The 24,429-nt window shown below is 39.2% G+C and overlaps 1 protein-coding gene and 1 pseudogene across 3 annotated transcripts in view; both read left to right on the plus strand.

Annotated features, from left to right (window-relative positions):
• Window positions 1-24,429, plus strand: part of CEP63 (centrosomal protein 63kDa) — a 100,401-nt gene that overhangs the window by 55,025 nt on the left and 20,947 nt on the right. For 2 of the 3 annotated variants that reach the window (XM_006846593.1, XM_006846594.1), the window contains exons 6-8: window positions 14,152-14,385; window positions 15,660-15,799; window positions 16,725-16,862. In XM_006846593.1, the coding sequence (XP_006846656.1) occupies window positions 14,152-14,385; window positions 15,660-15,799; window positions 16,725-16,862 (512 nt within the window). The remainder of the gene's footprint in view (window positions 1-14,151; window positions 14,386-15,659; window positions 15,800-16,724; window positions 16,863-24,429) is intronic. The other variant, XM_006846595.1, reaches the window with a different exon arrangement.
• On the plus strand, window positions 10,883-11,680 carry LOC102826968 (annotated as a pseudogene).

A 24,429-nucleotide genomic window follows, 5' to 3' on the forward strand; every position in this document is an offset into this window, starting at 1 on the left:
CGGAGCAGCTGGTAGTTTCTAACTGCTATGTATATATATATGCGTTACAATCTTATTCTCCTTATATTTGTATATGTTTGTAAATTTCCATAATAAATCAATTAAAAAGTGTATAGAGTGCTTACTATGTCTCAGGAGCCCTGTTATTCATTTCGTAATGATGAACATTTCCTTTTGTAATGTAACATTGAGCAAATGTGTAGTCAGGATGACTGCATAGATGTCTATTACATCTAATCTACCACAGTTGATGTAACCAGTCCCCCAGTGTTGAACATTTATTTAGCTTTTAAATATTTAACTGTTGTAAGTAACACCTGAATGAACATCCTTATATAAACATTTTTGAGTATGCGTCCATTTGTTTTCTTGGAAAATAACCCTAAGTGAAATTGCTCCATTAGTGAAGTTGTACTTCATGTGTAGGCAGTCTCTGGGTTATAAACATCTGATTTAGAAACAACTTGTGCTTGCCCTTTAATGTTACATGAATTTGCCCTCACTTTGAAATGATTGAACCAACGCTAACAAATTCTTCATCTCAGTCACCTTAACTTGCTGTATGTACAACTTTTAAATCACTTTCTTGTACTAAAACCAGAAATTCAAACTCACTGCCAACGGGTTGATTCTGACTTACAGTGACTCAAGATGACAGAGTAGGACTGTTCTCATAGGGTTTTTAAGGCCGTAAATCTTTACAGAAGCAGACTGCCACACCTTTCTCCTGTGGAGCGACTGGTGTGAGCTCATACTGCTGACCTTTTGGTTAGCAGCCCAATGCTTAAGCCACTGCACCACCAGGGTGCCTCCTTATACTAAACCAAACCCACTGCCATCAAGTTGATTCTAACTCATAGTGACTCTATGAAGGGTTCTGAGGCTGTAACTCATTAGGGGAACAGAAACCTTCACTTTCCTGTGGAGCAGTTGGTGGACTGGAGCTGCTCATCTTGTGGCTTAGCAGCCCATCTCACTAGGGTCTTACTAGGGTAAGACTAAATAAGAACCATTTGCACTCATTCTGCTATAGTTACAAATTCCACTTAAAGGTAACACTTAGGAACATATCTCCTTTGTAATGTGGCCACTGTCTGTATATATACCTACTCTTCATTTATTGGCATAGTTGGGTTCCAAAGACCAGGACGTTATGCAAAACTCATCATTATCCGAAAATGGAAGGTGACTACATCATTACATAACTGCCAAATTAGAACATCACAACTGTCAAACCACTGAGAATCATGGCACAGTCAAGCTGTTATGGTTATGGTTACATAACCGTAACCATCTCAGCCAGTAATACACTCACCTTGAACCTCAGTGTTCATTATTGCCAGATGTATGTTGTCATTGCGCAAAATAATCGAATAGTAAATTTTTTACTCTTGTTCAAAATATAAAATGTCAGAAAACAAGAAAGTATGGTGGTGGTGGTGGTGGTGGTTATGTGTTGGAGAGTTAGTTCCGTCTCATAGTGACTCTGCACAGGGTTTCTGAGGCTGTCAATCTTTATGGGAGCAGAAAGCCTCATCTTTCTTCTGCGGAATGGCTGGTAGTTTCCAACTGCTGACCTTGAGGTTAGCAGCCGGATTCGTAATCACTATACTACCAGAGCTCCTTAATATGAGAAATAACTCTTGTAGTCTTCAGGAATTAATGAGATTGCAAGATCTGGCAGACAGATTGTTGATTTAAACAGACTATTCTGGGACTAGGAAATTTAAATTAAAAAACAGCATTAAGACTTTGGGCAAGCCATTTTGGTTTCTCTGGGGGTAGGGAAAATGGAATGTACCATAGAATTGTATATGGAGAACTGGAACTGGAAGAGGGGGTTTTGGGGGGGACAAGAATAAAAACCATTGATAGAGGGCCATGTGGCACATCTGCCCATGTCTAGGAAGCTGGGCGCCCAATTTTGCAAAATCAAATAAAGCAAACCTCACTCTTGCTAAATGAATACAGATTGGATTACTTGAGCGTTTGTCAGTATAGACAACGTTTCTCACACTTAATAAGCAAGGAGTAGGTGTGTTACCAAAATGCTGTCTAAATATGTTGTGTTGATAGAGATTTTTGCTAATATTCTACAAGTGTCCATTTCTTCATACTTTGGCAACACTGGACAATATTACTTTTGTAATTTTCCCTGCTTTTAAAAAGGTTTTTCTTTGCCAATCTGATAAGTGAAAAAATCATTCCTAATTATTTGTTTTAATTTGAATTTCTTTAATTATGAGTGAATTTGAGCAGTTTCTATGTACTTATAATAATTTCCGTTCTTTTGTAAATTACCTATTTATGCCCTTTAATCATTTTTCTTTTAGAATATTGTTTTCACTAATTTGAAAGAGTTTTTCACAGAGTAAGGACATTAACCCTTTGCTGTTCTATTACGGTTTTGTGTGTTCTCAGTGTACCTTGATTTTGCTAGTAGTTCTTATGAACAGACAATTGTTTTATATACAGTTATTCAAAAATTTTTAATTACATATTTTTTTTCTTCATTGTCTATATGGTGTCATAGATGAAGGATGTTAACCTTTTGGTGTAATGTTGTAGTTGTGTATGTAAGGTCAGGTCTTACCTAAGCCAAGATTTCATGTAGTGTTTTATAATGTCTTTGTTTTTAAAAGTGTTTGATATGAAAATTATTTTGGTATAAGGTATTTGGTATGAATTTATATGTACTTTCTAAATGAATAGCCATATAGTTTATTGACTATTGCAACATTGTATTACTAGTGTTTCAAGATTATAGTTATCCAGTTGGTTGGTTGATTATGTGCCGTGGAGTTGGTTCTGACTCATAGCGACCCTGTACAGGGTTTTCAAGGCTATAAATCTTTATGGGAGCAGAAAGCCTCATCTTTCTCCCATGGAACAGCTGGTAGTTTTGAACTGCTGACCTTGAGGTTAGCAGCCTGATTCGTAACCACTATGCTACCAGAGCTCCTTAGTTTTCCAGTAGGCCCTTGAGTTAGCTGGAGGAATTGAAGGCATGAGGAATTGATTTTTCCCAGTTTTATCTCACATAGCTTCTGGACCATATGTAAATCATTAATACCATTCTCATAAAATGGAAAGCAGACCTATAGTGCTACTGGCCATCTGTCCTAATCTCCCACCCTGACCCAGGGCAGAATTCACTCTCAGGGTCTAGGTGTGCTTCCTTCCTTCTGACATGTTATCAGGAAGGAACAGTCCCTGGAGAAGGACGCTCTGCTTGGTAAAGTAGAGTGCAAAAGAGGAAGAGTCCAATGAGATGATTGACACAGTGGCAGCAACATTGGGCTCAAACACAGCAGTGATAGTGGGGATGGTGCAGGACAGGGCACTGTTTCCTTCATTTGCATCAGTAGTGAGGTTGGCCCAGGATCGGGCAGTATTTTGTTCTGCTGTGCAGAAGGTCGCTATGAGTCTGCACCGACTAGATGGCACCTAAGAACAGCAACAGGGTTGTTGTTGTTAAAGTACCATGGAGTTGGTTCTGACTTATAGTGACCTAGCACAGGGTTTCTGAGGCTGCAAAACTTTATGAGAGCAGAGATCTCATCTTTCTCCCACAGAACAGCTGGTAGTTTCAAACTGTTGACCTTGAGGTTAGCAGTCCGATTCGTAACTACTACACTACCAGTAGCTGAGTCAAAACTGACTCAACCACACTTAACAACAACAGATGTTGCTTTTATTTTTCTTGGTGTGTCACCAGACTGTTACTAAGTCTCTGTCATAGATCCTTATTGTGGTAAAAGCCCAGAGCATCTCCTGTCATCCACACTTGAAGGAGGCGTCCTGCAATAGGGCTTCCTCGTGATCAGGGCATCTCAGTGTGGGGCCTATTCCTCACTGGCCATTCTCCCATCAGAGTTTCTTAAAAGTGGGGACCTGTGCTTCATTGGCTTAGTGTCTACTAAGACCCACTATTTAGAAATAAGAGCCCATTTCTGTTGACTTAACTATTTCATCTTGCTTAGTGTGAGGCAGTTTAGTAACAGATATACTGGCAGCTAAAGCACCCTAGCTGTCAGCACTAGCTGAAAAGCACAGGATTCTTACTTTGCTCTCACAGACAAACCTGATGCTTGTACTTGATTCATCTAGCAAGGTAAGATAATCACAAGAAATCCCTTTTCCAAATATAATGAGGGAATGAGACAAGAATAACATAAATGGAAAGGCTAAGTATGTTTTATGGTCTGGAAGAAATAATAATGTAACTTATCAGTTCTTCAAAATAATCTACATGTTTTATCATAATCTCAATCAGAATGCCTGTGAAACCTTTCCAAAACCAAGATTAAGATCTGTATTAGTTTCCTGGGGTTGATGTAAGAAATCACCAAAAACCGGGTGGCTTAAAACAACAGAAATGTATTCTCTCATGGTCTTGGAGGCCAGAAGTCTGAAATCAAGGTGTTGGCAAGGCTGCGTTCTCTTCGGAGACTGTTCCTTGCCTCTCTTAGCTTCTGGTAGCTCCCAGCATTTTTTGGTTTGGGACCACATCCTTAGCACCTTCAAATCTCTCTGCTCCATCTTCACTTTGCCTCTGTCTCTGTTCACGTCTAATCTCCCTTTGCCTCTTCCTTTTAAGGACAGTTTTGATGGCATTTAGTATCCACCTGAACAATCCAAGCTCTCTCTTTTCAAGATTCTTAATCATATCTGCAAAAAACATTATCAGATAAGATCACATATCAGAGCTTCCAGTGGTTAGAACCTTGTATCTTTGGAGGATACTGTTCAACCCATCACAAGATCCATTTGTATTTTATTCTAATTTAAAAAATTTATTTATTTAAGGTTTTTATTGTGGATTGAGTGCAAGTTTACAGGGCATATCATCAGTTTACATTCAACAAATCATACACCTTGTTTCATGACAATGGTTATAATCCCCTCCATGTTGCATGTTAACAATATTTCTCTCTATCCACTTTAGCTTTTTAAAAAACAAACAAAAAACCCACTCAGGCATATATAATAATTTACATCTCCAAAGGGCACATTCTGCAAGTCTGCCTCCTGGCCACCGTCTCTTAGTCCCTCTCGTCTTAGTCCATGAATCTAGAGTCCTCAGCCACACCTCCTCTCCATGCCCCCATCTCTGCATCCATCTCTGGCGCTATTGCCTCTGTGGATAAGGTCCCGTATTCTGCTTGTGTGCTTCTGTCTTGATGGTCCTAGGGTCCTCTGTTTCTGGACTGTAAGATTAACCACGCCCCTGTTTTTTTATAAAACTTCTACCTTTACAATTGTGACAGTTGCGATTAGTCGTGATAACAGTTATTCACTATTGAATCTTACAAATCTTATCCCCATCTGTTTTCACCAGACCCAGCTAGACAAGATGACAGCTATTCAGTGAGGACTCTTTCTTTACCCCCATACTCTTAAACTAAACTCCCTTTTGAAACCTTGTAAGCCAGTCAGTTTGTGCCTTTATTGCCCCCTCATTTTAGGTAGCCAATATCTAAGTTGCCCGTCCCTATCTTCCCTGTGTACAGAGCGGTTGGATAGCATTGGCACTTGATGTGAAGAATTTCCCTCGCTGTTGGTATTTAGCGTAACTACCGCTCTGAGTATAGGTTTGAGTATAGGTCGCCAGCAAGCTTACATGCTTGTTTGTATATTCCCTTTGAGTTTCAGTGTTAGAGGGGAGTTTGACCTGAAGGCACTTGATTGCTAGCCTTTATGTCTTCCAGGCAAACAGCTTGCTTATTCTTGTAGTAGCCAGTCATGCTGACATTTTTGTTTTGGGTTTTTCCTGATGATCTTTCTTTGAAGATGTATCTTCTGTCACTGTAGCTGTTCCACTCTGCTTGTCCTTTCTAGTGGGAATGTCCCACCTCATAAGGTTCTGGATGTGACTTTGGAATCCATGTAAGGTCCTATACTCTGTAAATGCTTTGCATGAGGCCTATTTCACTGGGCAAGTTGTAGAACCCCTTTTAGGTATTCCAATCAGTTTTAGGCTGAAGACGGGCTTATAAGTTTTCTCTAATCATGTTTCCCAACATTCCTTTCTATACCACTTTACAATAGTAGGCAAGGGAAACTAATATTCATAAGGCAGTCAAGGATTTTAGTATTATTTACCCTCTAGCTGTACCTAGATCCCTGTATCCCAGATCCCTGTTGTTCCAAGGTTGAGTATGTATCACTATTACCTCTGTCCCACTAGGCCATGCAAACCTGTCTCAGTGATCCCCTATCTATCTTATTCTTCTGCCTCCTCCCCTTTCTTGAATTGCCCTCCCCAACACCCAAACTAAACCCTCCCACACCAATCCCATTGTGGTTACCTTATATTCCATAAGTTATACTCTCATTTAAGACAGTCTATGTTATCCTGTAATCTACCTGAACTTCCCACCACCTGGATCTCTGTTCTTCTGTGTTTACCTTTTTCACATTGTAATTGTTTTGATTATAGACTGACCTCCCAGATCCTCTGTTCTTATAATTTTATTCTGTTCTTGATTCTTCCATTTGTCGATTGAGTTCAGGGTGATGCTGCCACGTACGTCATTCTGTAGTTGTTGTCTGTTCTTGTTGACTCTCAGTCCACAGAACTTCCTTTAGGATGTTTTTCATAGCAGGGTTGGCTTTGGCAAAATCCCTTAGCTTCGGTTTATCCAGGAAGGTTTTGATTACACCCTCATATTTGATTGACAGCTTTGCTGGGTAGAGGATTCTTGGGTGGCAGATTTTTTCTTTCATGGTTTTATATATGTCTCCCCATTGCCTTCTTGCCTGCATGATTTCTGTTGAGAAATCTGAGCTTAATCTGATTTTCTTGCGTTTGTATGTTACTCTTCTCTTTTCCCTAGCTCCTTTCAAGATTTTGATTTTGGAGAGCTTGATTATTATATGTCTTGGTGATTGTGTTTTAGGGTCTATCCATTCTGGGGTTCATTGAGCTTCTTGAATGCTTATCTTTTCACTTTTCATGATGTTACGAAAATTTTCTTCCAGAAGCTCTTCAATCTCCTCTGTGGACTTGTGTGATTGTTCCTGTTCCGGAATGCAAATAATTCTTAAGTTATTCTTCTTCATGTTGTCCAACATGACTCTTAGGCCTTCTTCAGATTTTTTTTAATCTTTATTTGTGTTTGTCTTCTATTTTAGTATTGTTGAGAGGTTTATCTTCTAGCTCAGTAGTTTTGGTTTGTAACTCTTCAATTCTACTCCTTTGCCCTTTCATTGTATTGTCCATTTCTGATATTCTATTATTAATCGTTTGGACCGCTTTCTGTAGGTTTTGAATTGTTTCCAATGGTGTATCTATCTTATTTGATTGATCCTGTAGTGCTTTCCTGACTTCTTCCTTATTTTTCTCAACTCCATTATATAGTGTTTTGATATATTTTATAATCATTTTTCTGAATTCCTTCTCAGGCATTTCCAAAGCCTGCCCATTTTCTAATATGGAGGTCTACTTTCAGCTCATTTGTCTCAGTCACTTTATCTCATTTCTGGACATGTGCAGATATGGTCATCTGCTTCTGTTTTTTGGGAATATTCAGGGGTTGTCTGTGGCCTTAATACTTAGGTGGGTGTGTATTTTGGTATTTTTTATGCTTTCTGATTGCCTTCACATAGGTGTGATCAGGAAATGGGCTTCCCTTTTCACTCTTCTTCTTGAGAAATTTCAAGATTAAAGTGTTGGTTGTTTTGATGTAATTTAGGATTTAGTATTTGGCCTGTTTCCTTTTTTGTCTGCCTGTCCCACTCCACAATCCGCATTCAGGCCTTTTTTTTCTAGTTATAAACAGTTCAAGGCCAACTGTGGACATTTGGTTTTAAGTGGAAACTGTCTTTTTAAATTTCTGTGAGATTTGTGCGCATGTGTAGTAGAACCCTCCGAGGGTAGGACTGGGATGCCCACTAGCTCAGGCACCCCTATAGTCACCAGAATGGAGGTGCTCAGATGGCAAGGGACCAATGAACAGATACCAAAAGAAAAGAATGTCCACACTTTTATCTCTGCGGTTCTGTCAGGCATCCATAGCTGCTCTGATCCTTTCCCTGCTTGGTCTCACCCAAGATGGCTGCTCGGGGAGCAGCTGAGCGTCTTGAATTAGAAAGCAATGGGATTCTTGCTTCTGTTGCAGATTCCCCTATACCTTTAAGCCTTCCAACCTTCTAAACAATCCTTTATATGTGGTTCAGAGTTCTGGGACCATCCCCTGAGCCTACTTGGTCCTGTATTTTTTGTTGTTGCTTACTGAGCTCCTTACTGCACATCCACCCGATCCGCCATCTTGTTTGTTCTCCCCTATTTTAATATTTTATGGTTTATTTTTGTATGTTTGACCTGAAAAGTTTTTGGTGTAAGATATTTGATGTTGTTGTTAAGTGCCTTTGAGTCGGTACCGACCCATAGCGACCCTGTACAGGGTTTCCGAGTCTGTAAATCTTTACGGGAGCAGAAAGCCTCATCTTTCTCCCACGGAACAGCTAGTAGTTTTAAACTGCTGACCTTGCGGTTCGCAGCCTAATTCGTAACCACTACGCTACCAGAGGGATGCAAATATATGTATTTTCTCAAATGAATATCCACATAATTTGTTGACTGTTAAATTTAGACAACAGAATAGTTCTGAAACTCATATGGGAGAGTCAATGAGCAATGGTGGTGTTCCATGGAGTCAGTTCTGACTCATAGCGACCCTATACAGGGTTTCCGAGGCTGTAAATCTTTATGGGAACAGAAAGCCTCCTCTTTCTCCCGCGGAACAGCTGGTAATTTTGAACTGCTGACCTTGAGGTTAGCAACCCAATTCACAACCGCTGCACTACCAGAGTTCCTTAAATGAGCAATACTGGTCAACATTTTAAAAAATAAAATAATAGGGGATATTTTCTATTAAACATTAAAGGATACTATGTTTAAAAATGGTGTCCTGGTGTGGTGCTGTGGGTTAACATGTCAGACTGCAAGGTCGGTGGTTCAAGTTCACCAGTTGTTTCTAGGAAACCTTCCTTATACAGGGTCGGAATCGACTCGATGGCACTAAACAACAACAACAACATACTTAAAAATACAATTTTTAGTGTGATATTTTCAGGCAGAAATGTTGGTTATATAAGTATAGGAAAAGAATCAGTAGAACTACTAAAACACTAGGACGTTCCTATTTTATTTATGAATATTGCTTGTGTTTTGTTCATATGTGAGTTGGTTTCAATAATTTTGTGGAACAATGAAATGAAGAGATAATGGATTTTTTGTCACAACGTTTTTGACATCTGCTTGAATGTGGTGGTGGTGTGCCATGGAGTCGGTTACAACTAGGGTTTCTGAGACTGTAAATCTTTACAGGAGCAGAAAGCCTCATCTTGCTCCCATGGAGCCGCTGGTAGATTCAACCTGCAGTTAGGAGCCCAACTCTTAACTCTGTATGCTATCAGTGCTCCTCCACATATATGAGGGAACTTTGAAAAGTTCATGGAAAATGGAATTAAAAGATAAAAGTAAAAATTACAAACATAAGCTAAGTAAAAGTCAAGAGACTTTTGTAAGCAGGGATCTGAGCCATTTAGTTCCTCCTGGAAGAATTGAGGGTCCTGGGAATTTAATCATGTCGATGTATTCTTTTTTATGTTATTAACTGAAGAAAATTATTTTAAAGATGTTTTAAGGTTAGGAGGTAAAAAGAAGTCAGGAGGCATCAAATCAGGACTGTAAAGTGGCTGTCTAATGATTTCCCACCACAGCTCTCAAAATTGCCCTTGTTGGAGGAGGAGAAAGAGCAGGGTTCAAACCCAGCAGCCACTCCTTGGAAACCCTATACAGGGTCACTATGAGTCGGAACCAACTTGACAGCACTAAACAACAAACTGTTGCTCCAGTAGGAACTCCTTTAAAACTGATGTTTTATCCTTCTCAGAATTCAAACTAGATGTTGTTCAGACATTTTATAAGAAGTTAGTATACATTTATTTTGGTACAAATAGTTTTTGAAACCCATGCATAGTTTTTTTATAATACACATTTTACATGACTATTTTGAAGAACCCTTGTATATTTAGAAGGAAAGGACCCCCCTTTTGCCTTTTCCCTTGCCCAATTAAAGAAGTGCTAAGGGAAATCTTAGAGATCATTTTGAACATTTGAAAAAATTTAAATATTTAGACAACACAAAGTGTAAAATATTTAGTTAATAAATAGTATGTGAGAAAAGTAAACTTTGCATTATACATTTTCCTTTTAAAATATTTAGATAAGCTATAAGATATTGTTGTTAAGTGCCATCAAGTTGGTTCCGACTCACAGTGACCCTATAAAGGGTTTCCGACGAGTAGCTGGTGAGTTTGAACTGCTGACCTTGTGGTTAGCAGTTCAGTGCTTATCCCACAGTGCCACACCAGGACCCCAAGTTAATTTTAAATCTGTTCATGTATATGCATTTTTCAAAGTATCATTTTCTAACCATAATTTATGAAGAAGTAGTGATACTAATTGAAATAGTTAAATATTAATCTGTTGTCTCAGTAGAATTACTACAATGTTCACTGAGTTGGCTCAGATCTATTGTGTAAAAGCTTATAGTGACAGTTGCATGCTTTGGGGTTGGCGGAGGGAGGTGATGTGCCAGGCGGCAAGTAGTTGTCTGTGAGATGAACTTATTCGTCATCTGCCGTGGAGTCAATATAATCTCTCTGTCCACATTCGGGGGATCTTTCAACCCTACCTCAGGTCTCCGGGCCCCCTGGGGACTAGTGTGGGTTATCTGCAGTGGTGGGAAGGGAAGGAGGACTCCTCTCCCTGACTTTTTAAGCGCCATCAAACAGGTTCCGATTCTTAGCAACCCTGGATAATGCTCTGAGGAGCAGCTGAGATAAACCAAGTTAAATCCAGATTTTTCAGATGAAGAGCCCCTCATGCTCCCCTGTGACTTTACCCTGTGCTCCACAGGCCTGTGAGATGCCACCATCTCCCCAAACAAATAGTTCAAGAAAACAACCTATGAGTGCAACACTTCGAGAATGACTGAGGAAAACAAGATCGTCATTTCCTTCCTGTTACAGTGTAGTAAAACAACTTAAAGTAGAAGAAGAAGGAAGTGATCCAATTTTACAGAGAAATCATTATCTTCAACAGAAGAAAACTGTTTGGATTATCAAGAAAGTTTAAACACATAGACAGTGAATCTGAAGAAATTACACATTTGAAAAGTACCTTCAAGAATATCACTGCATGTGAATCTAAATCAGATCATGCTCTCCAAAATAATTTTGTCACTGCAAATATTCCCAAACAAGGATTACAGAAAGAAAAAGCAAATTTGGCGAAGCAGATTCAAGAGAAAGGAGACTTTCTTTGGAGGTTAAAACTAGTCAAAATGTATAGATGGAAAAATGACCTGTCTCAGTTGCTAATACAAAAGTGGAGTAACTGTAGCCAGCTGTTACATTATGAGTTGCAGTCAGCTTTGTCAGAGGAGAGTAAGAACCAAGTCTTACTGAGTTGATACACCACTATTGGTTAGATGATAAATTGCTCCACTAAAACAGAAGTGAAGACGAATTTATAGATGTTTCATTCATAATTTTTTTTCCTAGGATTATCATTGAGAGTGACAACTTAATTTTAAAATACTTGTATGTTTTAAAGGGAAGCTATAAACCATTAGGGGTTAAAGGAAGGTTTCCTGGTGACCATTAGTGCAGGGTACTCTGTTATGTAACCCCTAATGGTTACATTAAATATAAGTTTTAAAATAGAAATTTAAAATTTGTACGAATTTGTCAAAGAAAACTTGACATGTAAAGAAATGTAAAAAAAATAATTTGGGCAATTTCTGGAGACCACTTTTAATAAATTTTTTATTACAGCAAAAAAATAAAAAAGCATATAGTGACAGAAAGCTTACTTGGAACTTTACTCTTAATGGTTGCTTTATGCTGCTACCTGGTGAAATGCTGTAAGGCTGTAGCCTGCACTAATGGAATTGGAGGTGACATTGATGGGGAGCTTGATAAGGACTCTGCTTGCAGAGACCATTGCTTCATACTGCGATCTTTTAGAAAAGAAAGTTCATGTCACCGTATCATATTGTTTTCAGTAATCTCTAGAAAAGTCCTTTTCTTGAAGCACCACAAAACTAGAGGAAGGTTTAAATTAAACCGTAATTCCCAACTCCCCCCTTATTCTCCCTCTGGTTAAAATACTGTATAATTAATTAAACTATACTTTAACTGGGGTTCTGATGTGGTGCTGTAGGATAAGCCTTGGACTGTTAACCTTACAGTCAGCACTTCAAACTCACCAGCTGCTCCTTGGTCACTATGAGTTGTAACCGGCTTGATGGCACTTAACAACATAACTATTTACAATTTAAGCTTTGGGTTTGCTTTAAAATTAAAGATTTGAATTTAAGAGTATTAAAATCTAAAAACAATGTTAGCATTTTGCAGTTGTTTATTGTCTTTGTGTCCTGCCAAGCTGCAAGGCTCCTTGAAGGCTGCTGTGCAGGTTAAGCTTGAGCTGGAGGAGCTGCAGCAAGCTGAGTGCCAACCCTTTCTTCCCTCTTCCCCTAACCCTCTCTCTGAGCTATTTACTGCGCACAGGATTCTGTAGAAGATTCCTTCTTGGGTCGGAGGAAGGATGTGTATGCTGTATTTAAAAGCCTTGGAGACAATTGTATGCCTTAAATGTGAACATAAGTCTATGTCAATACCATTTTTTCACACTGTTCTGGTAAAATTTTGAATCTTTGCACCAGATTCTTGACCTGTAATCTTTACAGGCATAGTTTGTATCTGTTGTTCTTCTCCTACCCCTTCTCTGTTGTGCAGGCATTATTTACCTCTCTATGTGGCCATAGTACGAATGTAAGGGGTTTGGTCATGTACTGTAAAATATTTAAATTTAATTTTTTTAAAAAACAACAATTGTGTGTCTTTGTAGGAGAAGTATTTAGAATAAGATGGTTATGTTTATCTTCAGTGTGTAGATGAATAACTTGTTTGGAGGCTTGATTAACAAGTGTGAAGACTAGAAAGCTGGGAACTAAACGCCAATGTAGCAGGGTCCTTAAGAATTACCTAAGGCTTCAGAAGTTCCAGAGCAAAGTGGTTATGGGTTGGGTTGCTAACCTCAAGGTCAGCAGTTCGAAACTACCAGCCATTGCGCAGGAGAAAGATGAGGCTTTCTGCTCCCATAAAGATTTACAGTCTCAGAAACCCTGTACAGGGTCTCTATGAGACAGAACCGACTCCACGGCACACTACCTACCACCCATCCATCAGGAATTATACTCATGTTTATGAAACAGTGGCTCTCGTGGTTTCATTTGTGTGTGTACCTCAGTAGATATGTTGTGAAGGAAATGAATTTGAGAAGTGCTATATTTGATTAAGTCTTTTGTTCAAGGAATGTCCGAAAATTTGTAACAGAACCAGTTTCTGTTCCTTTCATGTACTGTTTTCCTCCATGAACAACAATCCACAGACCTCCACCCCCAATTTAAACGTATATTGAGATCAATTAGGATCATCTAAATTTGTATGTTTATAATATGTATGAAAATAATGTTTAAATAGAATCATTAGCTATATGCCAATTGCTGTGGATTGGGGACAGAGGAATATTTGGACTATAAAATTTAGAAAGTTGATGGATTGGCCAGGTGGCATCATTGATGGCATCAAGTATGGCAGCCGTAGTGAGGTTGGCCCAGGATCCGACATTGTTTCGTTCTGCTGTGTATGGGGTCGCTATGAGTCGGTTCCGACTCGATGGCACCTGACAACAACAACAACAACAAAGTGACTTTTTAAGATTGAATTTATAAACTTCCATAAAATGACTAGTACAGTACAGTTCTGTTTCCTATATTTTCAATAGGAGTTGGCTCTAATTTACCTGTATGATGACTCATGGCTGCAGTTAAACTTCTGCAAAAGTAGGCAGAAGAATGATGCTGCCCTTTCAGATCACAGGCAGCATCTCTCCTGAGGAATTCCTTTACTTTCTAATTCCTTCTTACCTCTTCTCAAGTATTTATTATGTATTTTTGGTAAGCTAATACTGTATGCATTTATGAAAGTGAAACTCCGTTTTATTTTAGTATTCTCTTTTGATTGATCTTTTATCATTTCACTCTTACATCTTGGTAATTAATGGGTATTAAGGCTCAACTTGCCAATCGGAAACAGAAATTAGAGTCTGTGGAAATGTCCAGCCATTCGGAAATACAGCATCTTAGCAGTAAGCTGGAGCGGGCCAACGACACCATCTGTGCCAATGAGTTGGAAATAGAACGCCTCACCATTAAAGTCAACGACTTGGTTGGAACTAATATGAGTGTTCTGCAGGAGCAGCAGCGAAAAGAAGAAGAGTTGAAAGAATCTGAGAAACTGTTAGAGGTATGTTTTAAAATTACTATAACTGGGGAAATGTGTGGGAGGATGATAATTAGTACTAAATCAAAACAAGAAGTGTAGTTGGTGCTACAGGAGAATGCAGTGCACCTCAAGGTCAGTTTGAACTGCAAGGTCGGCCATTCAGACTCACCATCCTCTCCTTGGAAACCCTATACAGGGTAGCTGTGAGTTAGAAATGACTTGGATGGTACTTAACAACAACAACAAAATAAAACCAAAAAACCCACTACCATCAAGTTGATTCTGATTCATCACGACCCTATATAGGATTTCTGAGACTATAAATGTTTATAAGAGCAGACAGTATTATCTTTCTCCCAAGGAGAGGCTAGTGGATTTGAACTGTCGACCTTGCAGTTAGCAGCCCAAGGCCTAACCCACAGTGTTACCAAGGCACCTTAACCTAGAACTGTTGTTGTTAGCTGCCCTCGAGTCAGTTCCGACTCATAGTGACCCTGTACAGTGTTTCTAAGGAGCAGTTGGTGGATTTGAATGGCGTATGTTGTGATTAGCAGTCCAGTACTGATCCTACAGCACCATACCAGGACTCTTAGCCTAGAGCTAGGTTTTCAAAATTTGTGGTTTCTTCCCCTCTTTGGCTGGCGGATCATATACGGATAGTCGTGTCGATGCTATGCCTATTATATAGCTTATAGTCTGACTTGCTGACTTCCTTTCCTCATGAAATGTTATTAGGTACCATCGAGTCAGTTCCTACTCATGGCAACCTTATACACAACAGAACAAAACACTGCCAGGTCCTGTGTCATCTTTGCAATTGCTGCTACACTTGAGCCCATTGCTACTGCCACCATGCCATTCTATCTTGTTGGGGCTCTTACTCTTTTTCACTGAGCCTCAGCTATACCAGACATGATGCCCAGAGATTACTTGCTCCAAAAGCATGCCCAAAGTCTTAGAGACCAAGTCTCGCCATCCTGGTTTCCAAGCAACACTCTGGCTGTACTTCTTCCAACACAGATTTGCTTGTTCTTCTGATAGTCCATGGTACTTTTAATCTTCAACAACATAATTCAAATACAGCAATTCTTATATGATCTTCCTTATTCTTGGTCCAATTTTTAAGCTATTGAAAATACCATGGACTGGTCAGGCACACCTTAGTCCTCAAACTGATATGTTTACTCTTGAACACTTTAAATAGGTCTTGTTTAGCAGATTTGCCTAATGTAATACATCTTTATGAAATAGAAAAATTATAATAATGCCTGTCTTTTTTTCTGATTATTTTGCAGATTTTGCAGGAAGAGAAGAGAGAATTGAAGGCAACAGTTCAGTCTCAAGAAAATTTAATACGGGATGCAAGATTTCAAAAGGAGAAGCTACAAGCAAAACTAAGAGCAGCTGACACTCAGCATGCAGTAGAAGTTATAAGGTATATTAAATCTTAAATATGAATCTTAGCCACTTCGTTGTTTGCTATTAAGTACCACTTTTAACATTATCCATTCTTAATTTTGTGCTTTATCATTGTGGATGTATCTGTTTATGCCTTGAAGTTTTGTAGTATTATAAAAATCAAGTGTGGTTAGTTTTTTCTTTGTTGTTGTTTACTGCCTCCAATTTGGATCCCTAGCAGAGACTCTACAGATTTTGGTAAGTTAGAGGTCTCCTGGTCAATCCTTACACTTGGTGAAGCTCCAGATATGAAGGGAACTATAGTTGGCCTCTACTGGAAGGTCTCTCTTCTTTATAAAATAGAATATGATTGTTGTTGTTGTTAAGTGCTGTCGAGTAGGTTTTGCCCTATCGCCACCCTGTGTAGGGTTTTCAGGGAGCAACTGGTGGGCTTGAACCACCACCCTTGCAGTTCAAACCGACTTTGCTGTCCAGCGCATTAACCCACAGCGTCATACCAGGACTCCAGATTATGATTAGCTATGGCTTATTTTCAGATATAGCCACTCGTTGAGTTGACCCATTAAAAAAATTCCTAAAACTAATTTTATTATTGCTGTAAGAAGTTGGTAGTGGAAAGTAATTGAATGAAATGTGTGTGTTCCTTTTATTTGTTTTAAGTTTGATGCATACTTTTATCTTTGCCAGAACTTTCAACTTTAGCTTTTTACTGTCTTTGGCTCAAAAAATAAAGGGTTACCCAAGTAATTTTTGTCATTTTGTTTTTCCTTCTGCTTGGAAAAACAGGCCAGATCCCAGGTGAGAAAGGAGTAAATTGCTGTGACTGTTTTGAGAAGCGTCATCTCTTCTCTGTCTCCCAGTGTTTTTTTGTAAAGCAGGAGACAAACTGAAGATTTCCAAAGATAAAAGGCCTTTAACAATCATCCGATGTCCTTCCCTAGGTCACTGGAGGAGCCTCAATCAGAAAGGAAATACAACTCTCAAGGGCAGGCGGACTTAGAAAATGTACTCTCGCAGCTAGATTTCACCCACATGAGTGAGGAACTGCTGCAGGCAGAGGTGACGCGTCTTGAAGGCAGGTAGATAATTAAATACAGATCTCACAGTATATATTTTTTTTATTACCATTTTTATATAATTTTTGTGGTTTTGGTAAAAGTTTACAGAGCAAATTAGCTTTTCCTTTAATGATTTATATACATTTTGTTTTATAACATTAGTTGCTGTTCCCTCCATGTAATAGTACTCTTCTTGTTCCTCCCTGGGTTCCCTGTTTCCATTCATCCTTTCCTGCTCCTTCCTGCCTTCTGAGCTTTGTTTTTGAGCAAAGGTGCCTTTTTGGTGTTGTGTAGTTGTTCTGAAGAGCACATTCCTCATAAATGTTACTGTTCATTTTGTAAGTCTGTCTGTTATTTGACAGCAAAGTGATCCCTGGGAGTGGGTTCAGTTTCACATTTGAAGGATGTCTAAAAGGAGCTCTGGTAGCGTAGTGGTTACGAATCGGGCTGCGAACCTTAAGGTCAGCGGTTCGAAACTACCAGCCGCTCCGCGGGAGAAAGATGAGGCTTTCTACTCCCGTAAAGATTTACACCCTCGGAAACCCTGTACAGGGTCGCTATGGGTCGGACCCGACTCGATGGCACTTAACAACAACAACAACAAAGGGTCATACTCTGGGATCTCACCAGTCTCTGTTAGACAGTTGTTGTTGTTAAGTACTGTCGAGTCAATTGGTCTTCTATATGATTTTGAATTTTATTCTACATTTTTTCTCTCATTCTGTCCAGGACCTTCTGTGGTCCCAATTGGAGGTCGGCAGTGATAGCGAGGCACTTCTAGTTCCTCTAATCTCAGGCTAGTGGAGGTTGTGGTTCATGTGTTCCATTAGTTGCTTGAACCAATTGTTTATACTTGAGTCTGATTTTCTTCAGTCTTCTTTCTTCTGCCTGAGGAGAGAAAACTCAACAGAGAGAGACTGAGATCATTTCCCTTGTGCATGGGAACCAAATAAAGATGCCCTCTGTTACCACTTCTGTTCAGTATTGTACTGGAAGTCTTAGCGAGAGCAATAAGGCAAGAAAGTGAAAAAGGTACCCAAATTGGTAAGGAAGATTTAAAACTATTGCTATTTGCAGATGGTCCTATACGTAGAAATTCCCAGAAACTCAGCAAGTGAGCTACGGGGACTAATAGAAAGACTCAGCAAAGTCACAGGGTGCAGGATCAACAGAAATACAAAAATCAGTCAGATTCCTCTACATCAACAAAGAGAAATAGAAAATAAGGAAAACTATCATTTACAATAGCTATGAGCTCGACTATCAGTTTGGTTTGAACCGAAAGGTCTGCAGTTCAAACTCACCAGCTGCTCCTTGGAAACCATATACAGGGTCATTATGAGTTGGAACCGACTCAACAGCACTAAACAACAACAATATGGATGTATGTCCTGGTGTGCCGCTACAGGTTAATGCGCTGGATTGCAAATTAAGTTTGAACCATAATATCGGTAGTTCAAGCTCACCAGCTGCTCCTCGAAAACCCTAAATAGGGTTGCTATGGGTTGAAACCTACTCAACGGTACTTAACAACAACAAAAAAACAACAACAATGCTGAGCAAATCATCTGAGAAGCTGGATTATATGAATAAAAATGTGACATCAAGATTGGAGGAAGACATTAACCACCTGCAATATGCAGATGATACAGCCTGGCTTCCTGAAAGCAAAGAGGACTTAAAATGCTTACTAATGAAGATCAAAGTCCTCAGCCTTTGGTATGGGTTGCACCTCAATTTAAAGAAAATAAAAATCCCCATCAATGGACCAGTAAGTATTTATGAATAGGAAGACTTAAGATTGCAAAAACTGTTAATATTATCTAAAGGGATCTGTAGTTACAGTACAAGCCTGATCAGCATTCTTTGAAGTTCAACTTCATATGGAAGTTGGATAAGCAAAGCACTACTGAAGAAGAACAAAGTAGGAAGTCTCTCACTTCCTGATCTTAAAGTCTATTATATTGCCTGGTTGTTGTTGTTAAGTGCCATTGAGTCAATTCCAACCCATAGCAACTCTGTATAGGGTTTCCAGGTGTAGCAGCTGGTAAGCTTGAACCCCCGACCTTGTTGTTCAAACTGACTTTGCAGTCCAGCATATTAACCCATAGCACCACACCAGGACTCCATATTGCCTGGTACAAAAAAAGACCAATGGAACAGAACTAAGAACCCAGAAATAAACTCATCCACTATGGACAGGTGATCTTTGATAAAGGGCCCAAATCTATTAAATGGAGAAGAGACAGTCTTTTTAATAAATGGTGCTGGTAAAACTGGATAAATGTTTCAGACCTCACACAATATGCAAAAACTAATGCAAGATACATCAAATACCTAAATGTATAACCTAAAACTATAAAAAATCATTGAAGAAAAAAAGCAACAAATTTAGGGGCCCTAAATAGATTATAAAACATAACCCAAAATATACAAACAGCAGAACATAAAGTAGACACCTGGGAATCTCCTAAAATTAAAACATTTACATGTATCAAAACACTTCTCCAAAAGACGAAAAAGAGAACTGACAGGTAAGGAAATATTTGGCACTGATATATCTGACATAGAACTAATCTCTAAAACTTATAGAAAAACTCAACATCTTGACAACAAAAAGAGAATCCAGTTAAATGGGCAGAGGACATGAACATACATTTCATGAATGAAGAACACATGAAGACATGCCCATATTATTAGGAGCAAATCAAAACAGTACTGTGTATCATCTTACCCTAGCAATAATAGCAAAGTCTAGTAAATCAGAAAACAACAAATGGTGGTGAGGATGTGGAGAGGTTGGAACTCCTATCCACTGCTGGTGGGGCTGTAAAATGGTGTAGTCACTGTGAAAAATGACATGATACTTCTTTCAAAAGTTAGAAATAGAAATAGCATTCGATCCAGCAGTTCCACTACTAGATTTACATCCTGAGAATTAAGAACTAGGACAGTTATATGCGCACCAATGTTCACCGTAGCATTAATCACAATAGTATAGAGATGGAAACAACCTAAATGCCCCCCGGTAGATAAATGGATAAACAAATGATGGTATATACACGCAATGGGTATTTTACGAACTTTCAAGTCTTTTAAATGAATTTGTCATCATCATATTCATAAACAAATATATTTGTTATGGGTTCTATTATGTCCCCCTAAAATATGTATTAAAATCTTATCTTACGTACCTGTGGGTATAAATAATCCTGTTTGGAATAGGATTTCATTTGTTACTGTATTGAGGCCTTATCAATGTTGTTGAATGTCATCCAGTCGGTTCTGATTCTTAATGACCCTGTATATGGTTTCCAAGGAGTAACTGTTGAGTTTGAACCATTGACCTTGCAGTTAGCAGTCCAGTGCTGATCCTACAATGCCACACCAGGACTCCATGATGGTGGTAGTGGTGGTTTATTTGCTGTTGAGTCGGTTCCGACTCATGGTGACCCTGTGCACAACAGAATGAAACATTGCCCATTCCTAAGTCATTCTCACAATTGTTATGCTTAACTAAGCCTAATGTTAAGGAGCTCTGGTAGCGTAGTGGTTACGAATCGGGCTGTGAGCCGCAAGGTCAGCAGTTTGAAACTACCAGCGGTTCTGTGGGAGAAAGATGAGGAGGTCTGCTCCCGTAAAGATTTACAGCCTCAGAAACCCTGTGTAGGGTCACTATGAGTCAGAACCGACTCCACGGCACATAACAAAAACAATTGTTGGTGGTTTCTTCTTTATCACTGACCCTCTACCTTGTCGAGTATAATGTCCTTTTCCAGGAATTGGTCCCTTCTAATAATATGGCGTTGGAGGAGAATATTGAAAGTGCCATGGGCTGCCAAAAGAACCAATAGATCCATTTTGGAAGAAGTGCAGCCAGAGTGCTCCTTGCAGGCCAAGATGGCCAAGCTTTGTCTCTCATACTTCGGACATATTGTCAGGAGGGACCAGTCACTGGAGAAGGATATCATGTTTGGTAAGGTGGAGGGTCAGAGAAAAAGAGGAAGACCCCCAACGAGATGGATTGGCCAAGTGGCAGCATCAGTGGACTCAAGCATGGCAATAGTAGTGAGGTTGGTCCAGAATCGGGCAGTGTTTCGTTCTGCTGTGCATAAGGTCGCTATGGGTCAGTACCAACTTGATAGCACCTAACAACAACAACAACAACAACATTAATATGGCAAAGTCTCCTCAACCTGGCTTCTCAGGAGCATTCTGACTATACGTCTTTTAACACAAATTTGTTTGTTCTTCTTGCAGTCCATGATACTTTGAATAGTCATCCCCAACACCATAATTCAAGTACATCGATTTTTCTATGATTTTCCTTATTCGTGGTTCTACTTTCACTTTCATAAGAGGATTTGGTCAAACACACCTTAGTCCTCAAAGTGGTATCTTTGCTCTTTGACACTTTAAAGAGGTCTTGGCAGCATATTTGTCTAATGCAATATGTCTTAAGATGTCTTGACTGTGGATCCAAGTAAATTGAAGTCTTTGACCACTTCAGTTTTTCCTCCACTTATCATGATGTTATATATTGGTCCAGTTGTGAGGATTTTTGTTTTCTTTACACTGAGGTGCAATCCATACTGAAGGCTGTAGTCTTTGATCTTCATTAATAAGTATTTCAAGCCCTCTTCACTCCCAGCAAGCAAAGTTGTGTTTTATGCATATCGCAAGTTGTTAATGAGTCTTCCACCAATGCTGATGCCACATTCTTCTTCATATAATCCAGCTTCTTGGGTTATTTTTATAACATACAGATTGACTAAGAAGTATGGTAAATGGATACAACCCTGCCAACACAACTCTCCTGATTTTAAAGCGTTCTGTTCTGTTCAAACGACTGCCTCATTGTCTCTGTGCAGATTCCTCATAAGCACAATTAAGTTTCTGTAATATCCATTCTTCCCAATGTTATCCCTAGTATTTAATGATCCACACAATTGAATGCCTTAGCATAGTCAGTAAAGCACAAGTAAACATCTTTCTGGTATTCTCTGCTCTCAGCCAAGATCATTTAACATCAGCGATAATATCCCTTGTTCCATATCCTCATTTGAATCTGACTTGAACCTCTGGTAGTTCCCTGTTAGTATACTGTTGCAGCCATTTTTTAATTATCTTCAGCAAAATTTTATTTGCATGTGATATTAATGAGATTGTTTGATGGTTTCTGCATTCTGTTCTATCATCTTTGGAATGGGCACAAATATGGATCTTTTCCAATTGGTTGGCCAGGTAGCTGTCTTCTAAATTTCCAGCTCTTTTACTTCATCATGTTTTCCATTTGCTTTTGCTTTTCTATACACAAGAACAAATTCTCTGATACGCACTTTTTCTCTGGCTTTAATGACATTTTTCTTTTTTATATATGTAATTATGTTCTTGATGCCATCCGCAGCTCTTCTGGTCTTTGGTCTTTAGTGCCTAATGCATCAAATTGGTTCTTGAGATGCTCTATAAATTCAGGTGGGATAGACTTAAATGGTCATTGTTTGGATCTCATGGGATTGGTTTCATTTTTTTCAGCTTCAATCTGAATTTGCATGTGAATACTTGATAGTCTTTTCCACAAGTGGCTCCTGGCCCTGTTTTGGTTGATGATGTTGAGCTCTTCCATCTTCTCTTTCCACAGATAGAGTTAACTTGAATCTTGTATATGCCATCTAGTGGGGTCCAGGTGTATAAGTTTCCTTTTGTTGTTGTTGTTGTTGTTAGATCGAGTCGGTACCGACCCATAGCGACCTTATGCACAGCAGAACGAAACACTTCCCGATCCTGGGCCAACCTCACTATTGTTGCCACACTTGAGCCCATTGATGCTGCCACTTTGCCAACCCATCTCACTGGGGGGTCTTCCTCATTTTCTCTGACCCTCCACCCTACCAAACATGACATCCTTCTCCAGTGACTGGTCCCTCCTGACAATAAGTCTGAAGTATGAGAGACTAAGTTTGGCCATCCTGGCCTCCCAGGAGCGCTCTGGCTGCACTTCTTCCAACACAGATCTGTTGGTTCTTTTGGCAGTGGTATTTGCAATGAATAAGTCATTAGTCTTTCAAAATTCTATCAGTATCATCATTTCTATCACCAAGGCCATATTTTCCAACTATTGATCCTTCCTCTTTGTTTCCAACCTTTGTATTCCAATCACCAGTAATTATCAATACATATTGATTACATACATGTTTGATCACTTCCAGACTGAAGAAGGTGGTAGAATTCTTCAGTTTCATCATCACTGGTTTTAGCTGTTTGTGCATAAATTTGAATACTTGTAGTATTAAAATTGGTCTTCCTTGTAGGCGTATAAATATTATCCTATCACAGACAGCATTGTACTTCAGGTTAGATCTTGAAATGTTCTTTTTGATGCTGAAGGTGGCACCTTTCCTCTTCAATATTTTGTTCCTGGTGTAGTAAACCATATGTGTATCTGATTAAAAATAGCTAATACCAGTCCATTTCAGCTACTAATGCCAAGATAGCAATCTTTATGGATTCACTTTCATTTTTGACAGTTCTAATTTTCCTAGATTGATTACTTTGTACATTATACATTCTGATTTTTAATGGATATTTATAGCTGTTTCTTCTTATTTTGAGTTGTGCCATATCATCAGCAAATGACAGTGTGCTGAAGCTTAACTCTATCCAAGTCATTAAGGTCAGCTCTGCTTTGAGGGGCAGCTCTTCTCCAGTCATATTTTGAGTGCCTTCCAACCTTCGTCCCTAATGTTCCAGCACTATATCAGACAGTGTTCCACTGTTATGCATAAAGTTTTCAGTGGCTAACTATTCAGAAGTGTTCCACCTCCCCTTTTTCCTATCTAGCACCTCCACAGAAATGGATTGTCACCGTGGTAGCAGCAATGTGCTCAAGTGTAACAATAGTTAGGATGGCACAGGACTGGGCGGTGTTTCATTCTGTTGTACATAGGGTTGCTATTAGTCAGAACTGACTCAATGGCACCTAACAACCAGCATCCACTAATGGCCTAACTTCTTATTTCATTAAGAAAATAGAAACAGTTAAAGGATAATGTCCTTATCTTTTTACCAAAATATCTACTAGTTTGCCTACATTTGTTCCTATACCCCGTACAATCGGTGAACTGATGGATGCTTCTCAGAGTAACCCTTACACTTGTACACTGGTACTATAATTAATCCCTTTCTCTTCTGCATCATTGATTTTTGCCCCCTCTGCTAAGCCACTGGTATAAATTATGCTATAATATCTCTCATCTTGGACAAAAATGTTAAAGCCTCCTCGGGAGCCACGGTGATGCAGTGGTTAAAGCACTCAGCTGCAAACTAAAAGGTCAGTAGTTTGAACCCACTAGCTACAAGAAAGATGAGGGTGTCTGATTTGCAGTCTTGGAAACCAAAGGAGCAGTTCTCCTCTGCTCTATAAGGTCCCTATTAGACAGCATCACATTGATAGCAGTGGGGTTGGGTTTTGTTATTGTTGGTTAGTAGCCTTGACTTTTGAGCATTTATTCATATGCTCATTTGCCATTTGTATATCTTCTTTGGAGAATTATCTATGCAAGCCCTTTGTCCGTTTTTTTTTTTTTTT

The sequence above is a fragment of the Chrysochloris asiatica genome, unplaced genomic scaffold, assembly GCF_000296735.1.
Source record: "Chrysochloris asiatica unplaced genomic scaffold, ChrAsi1.0 scaffold00028, whole genome shotgun sequence".
NCBI lineage: Eukaryota > Metazoa > Chordata > Mammalia > Afrosoricida > Chrysochloridae > Chrysochloris > Chrysochloris asiatica.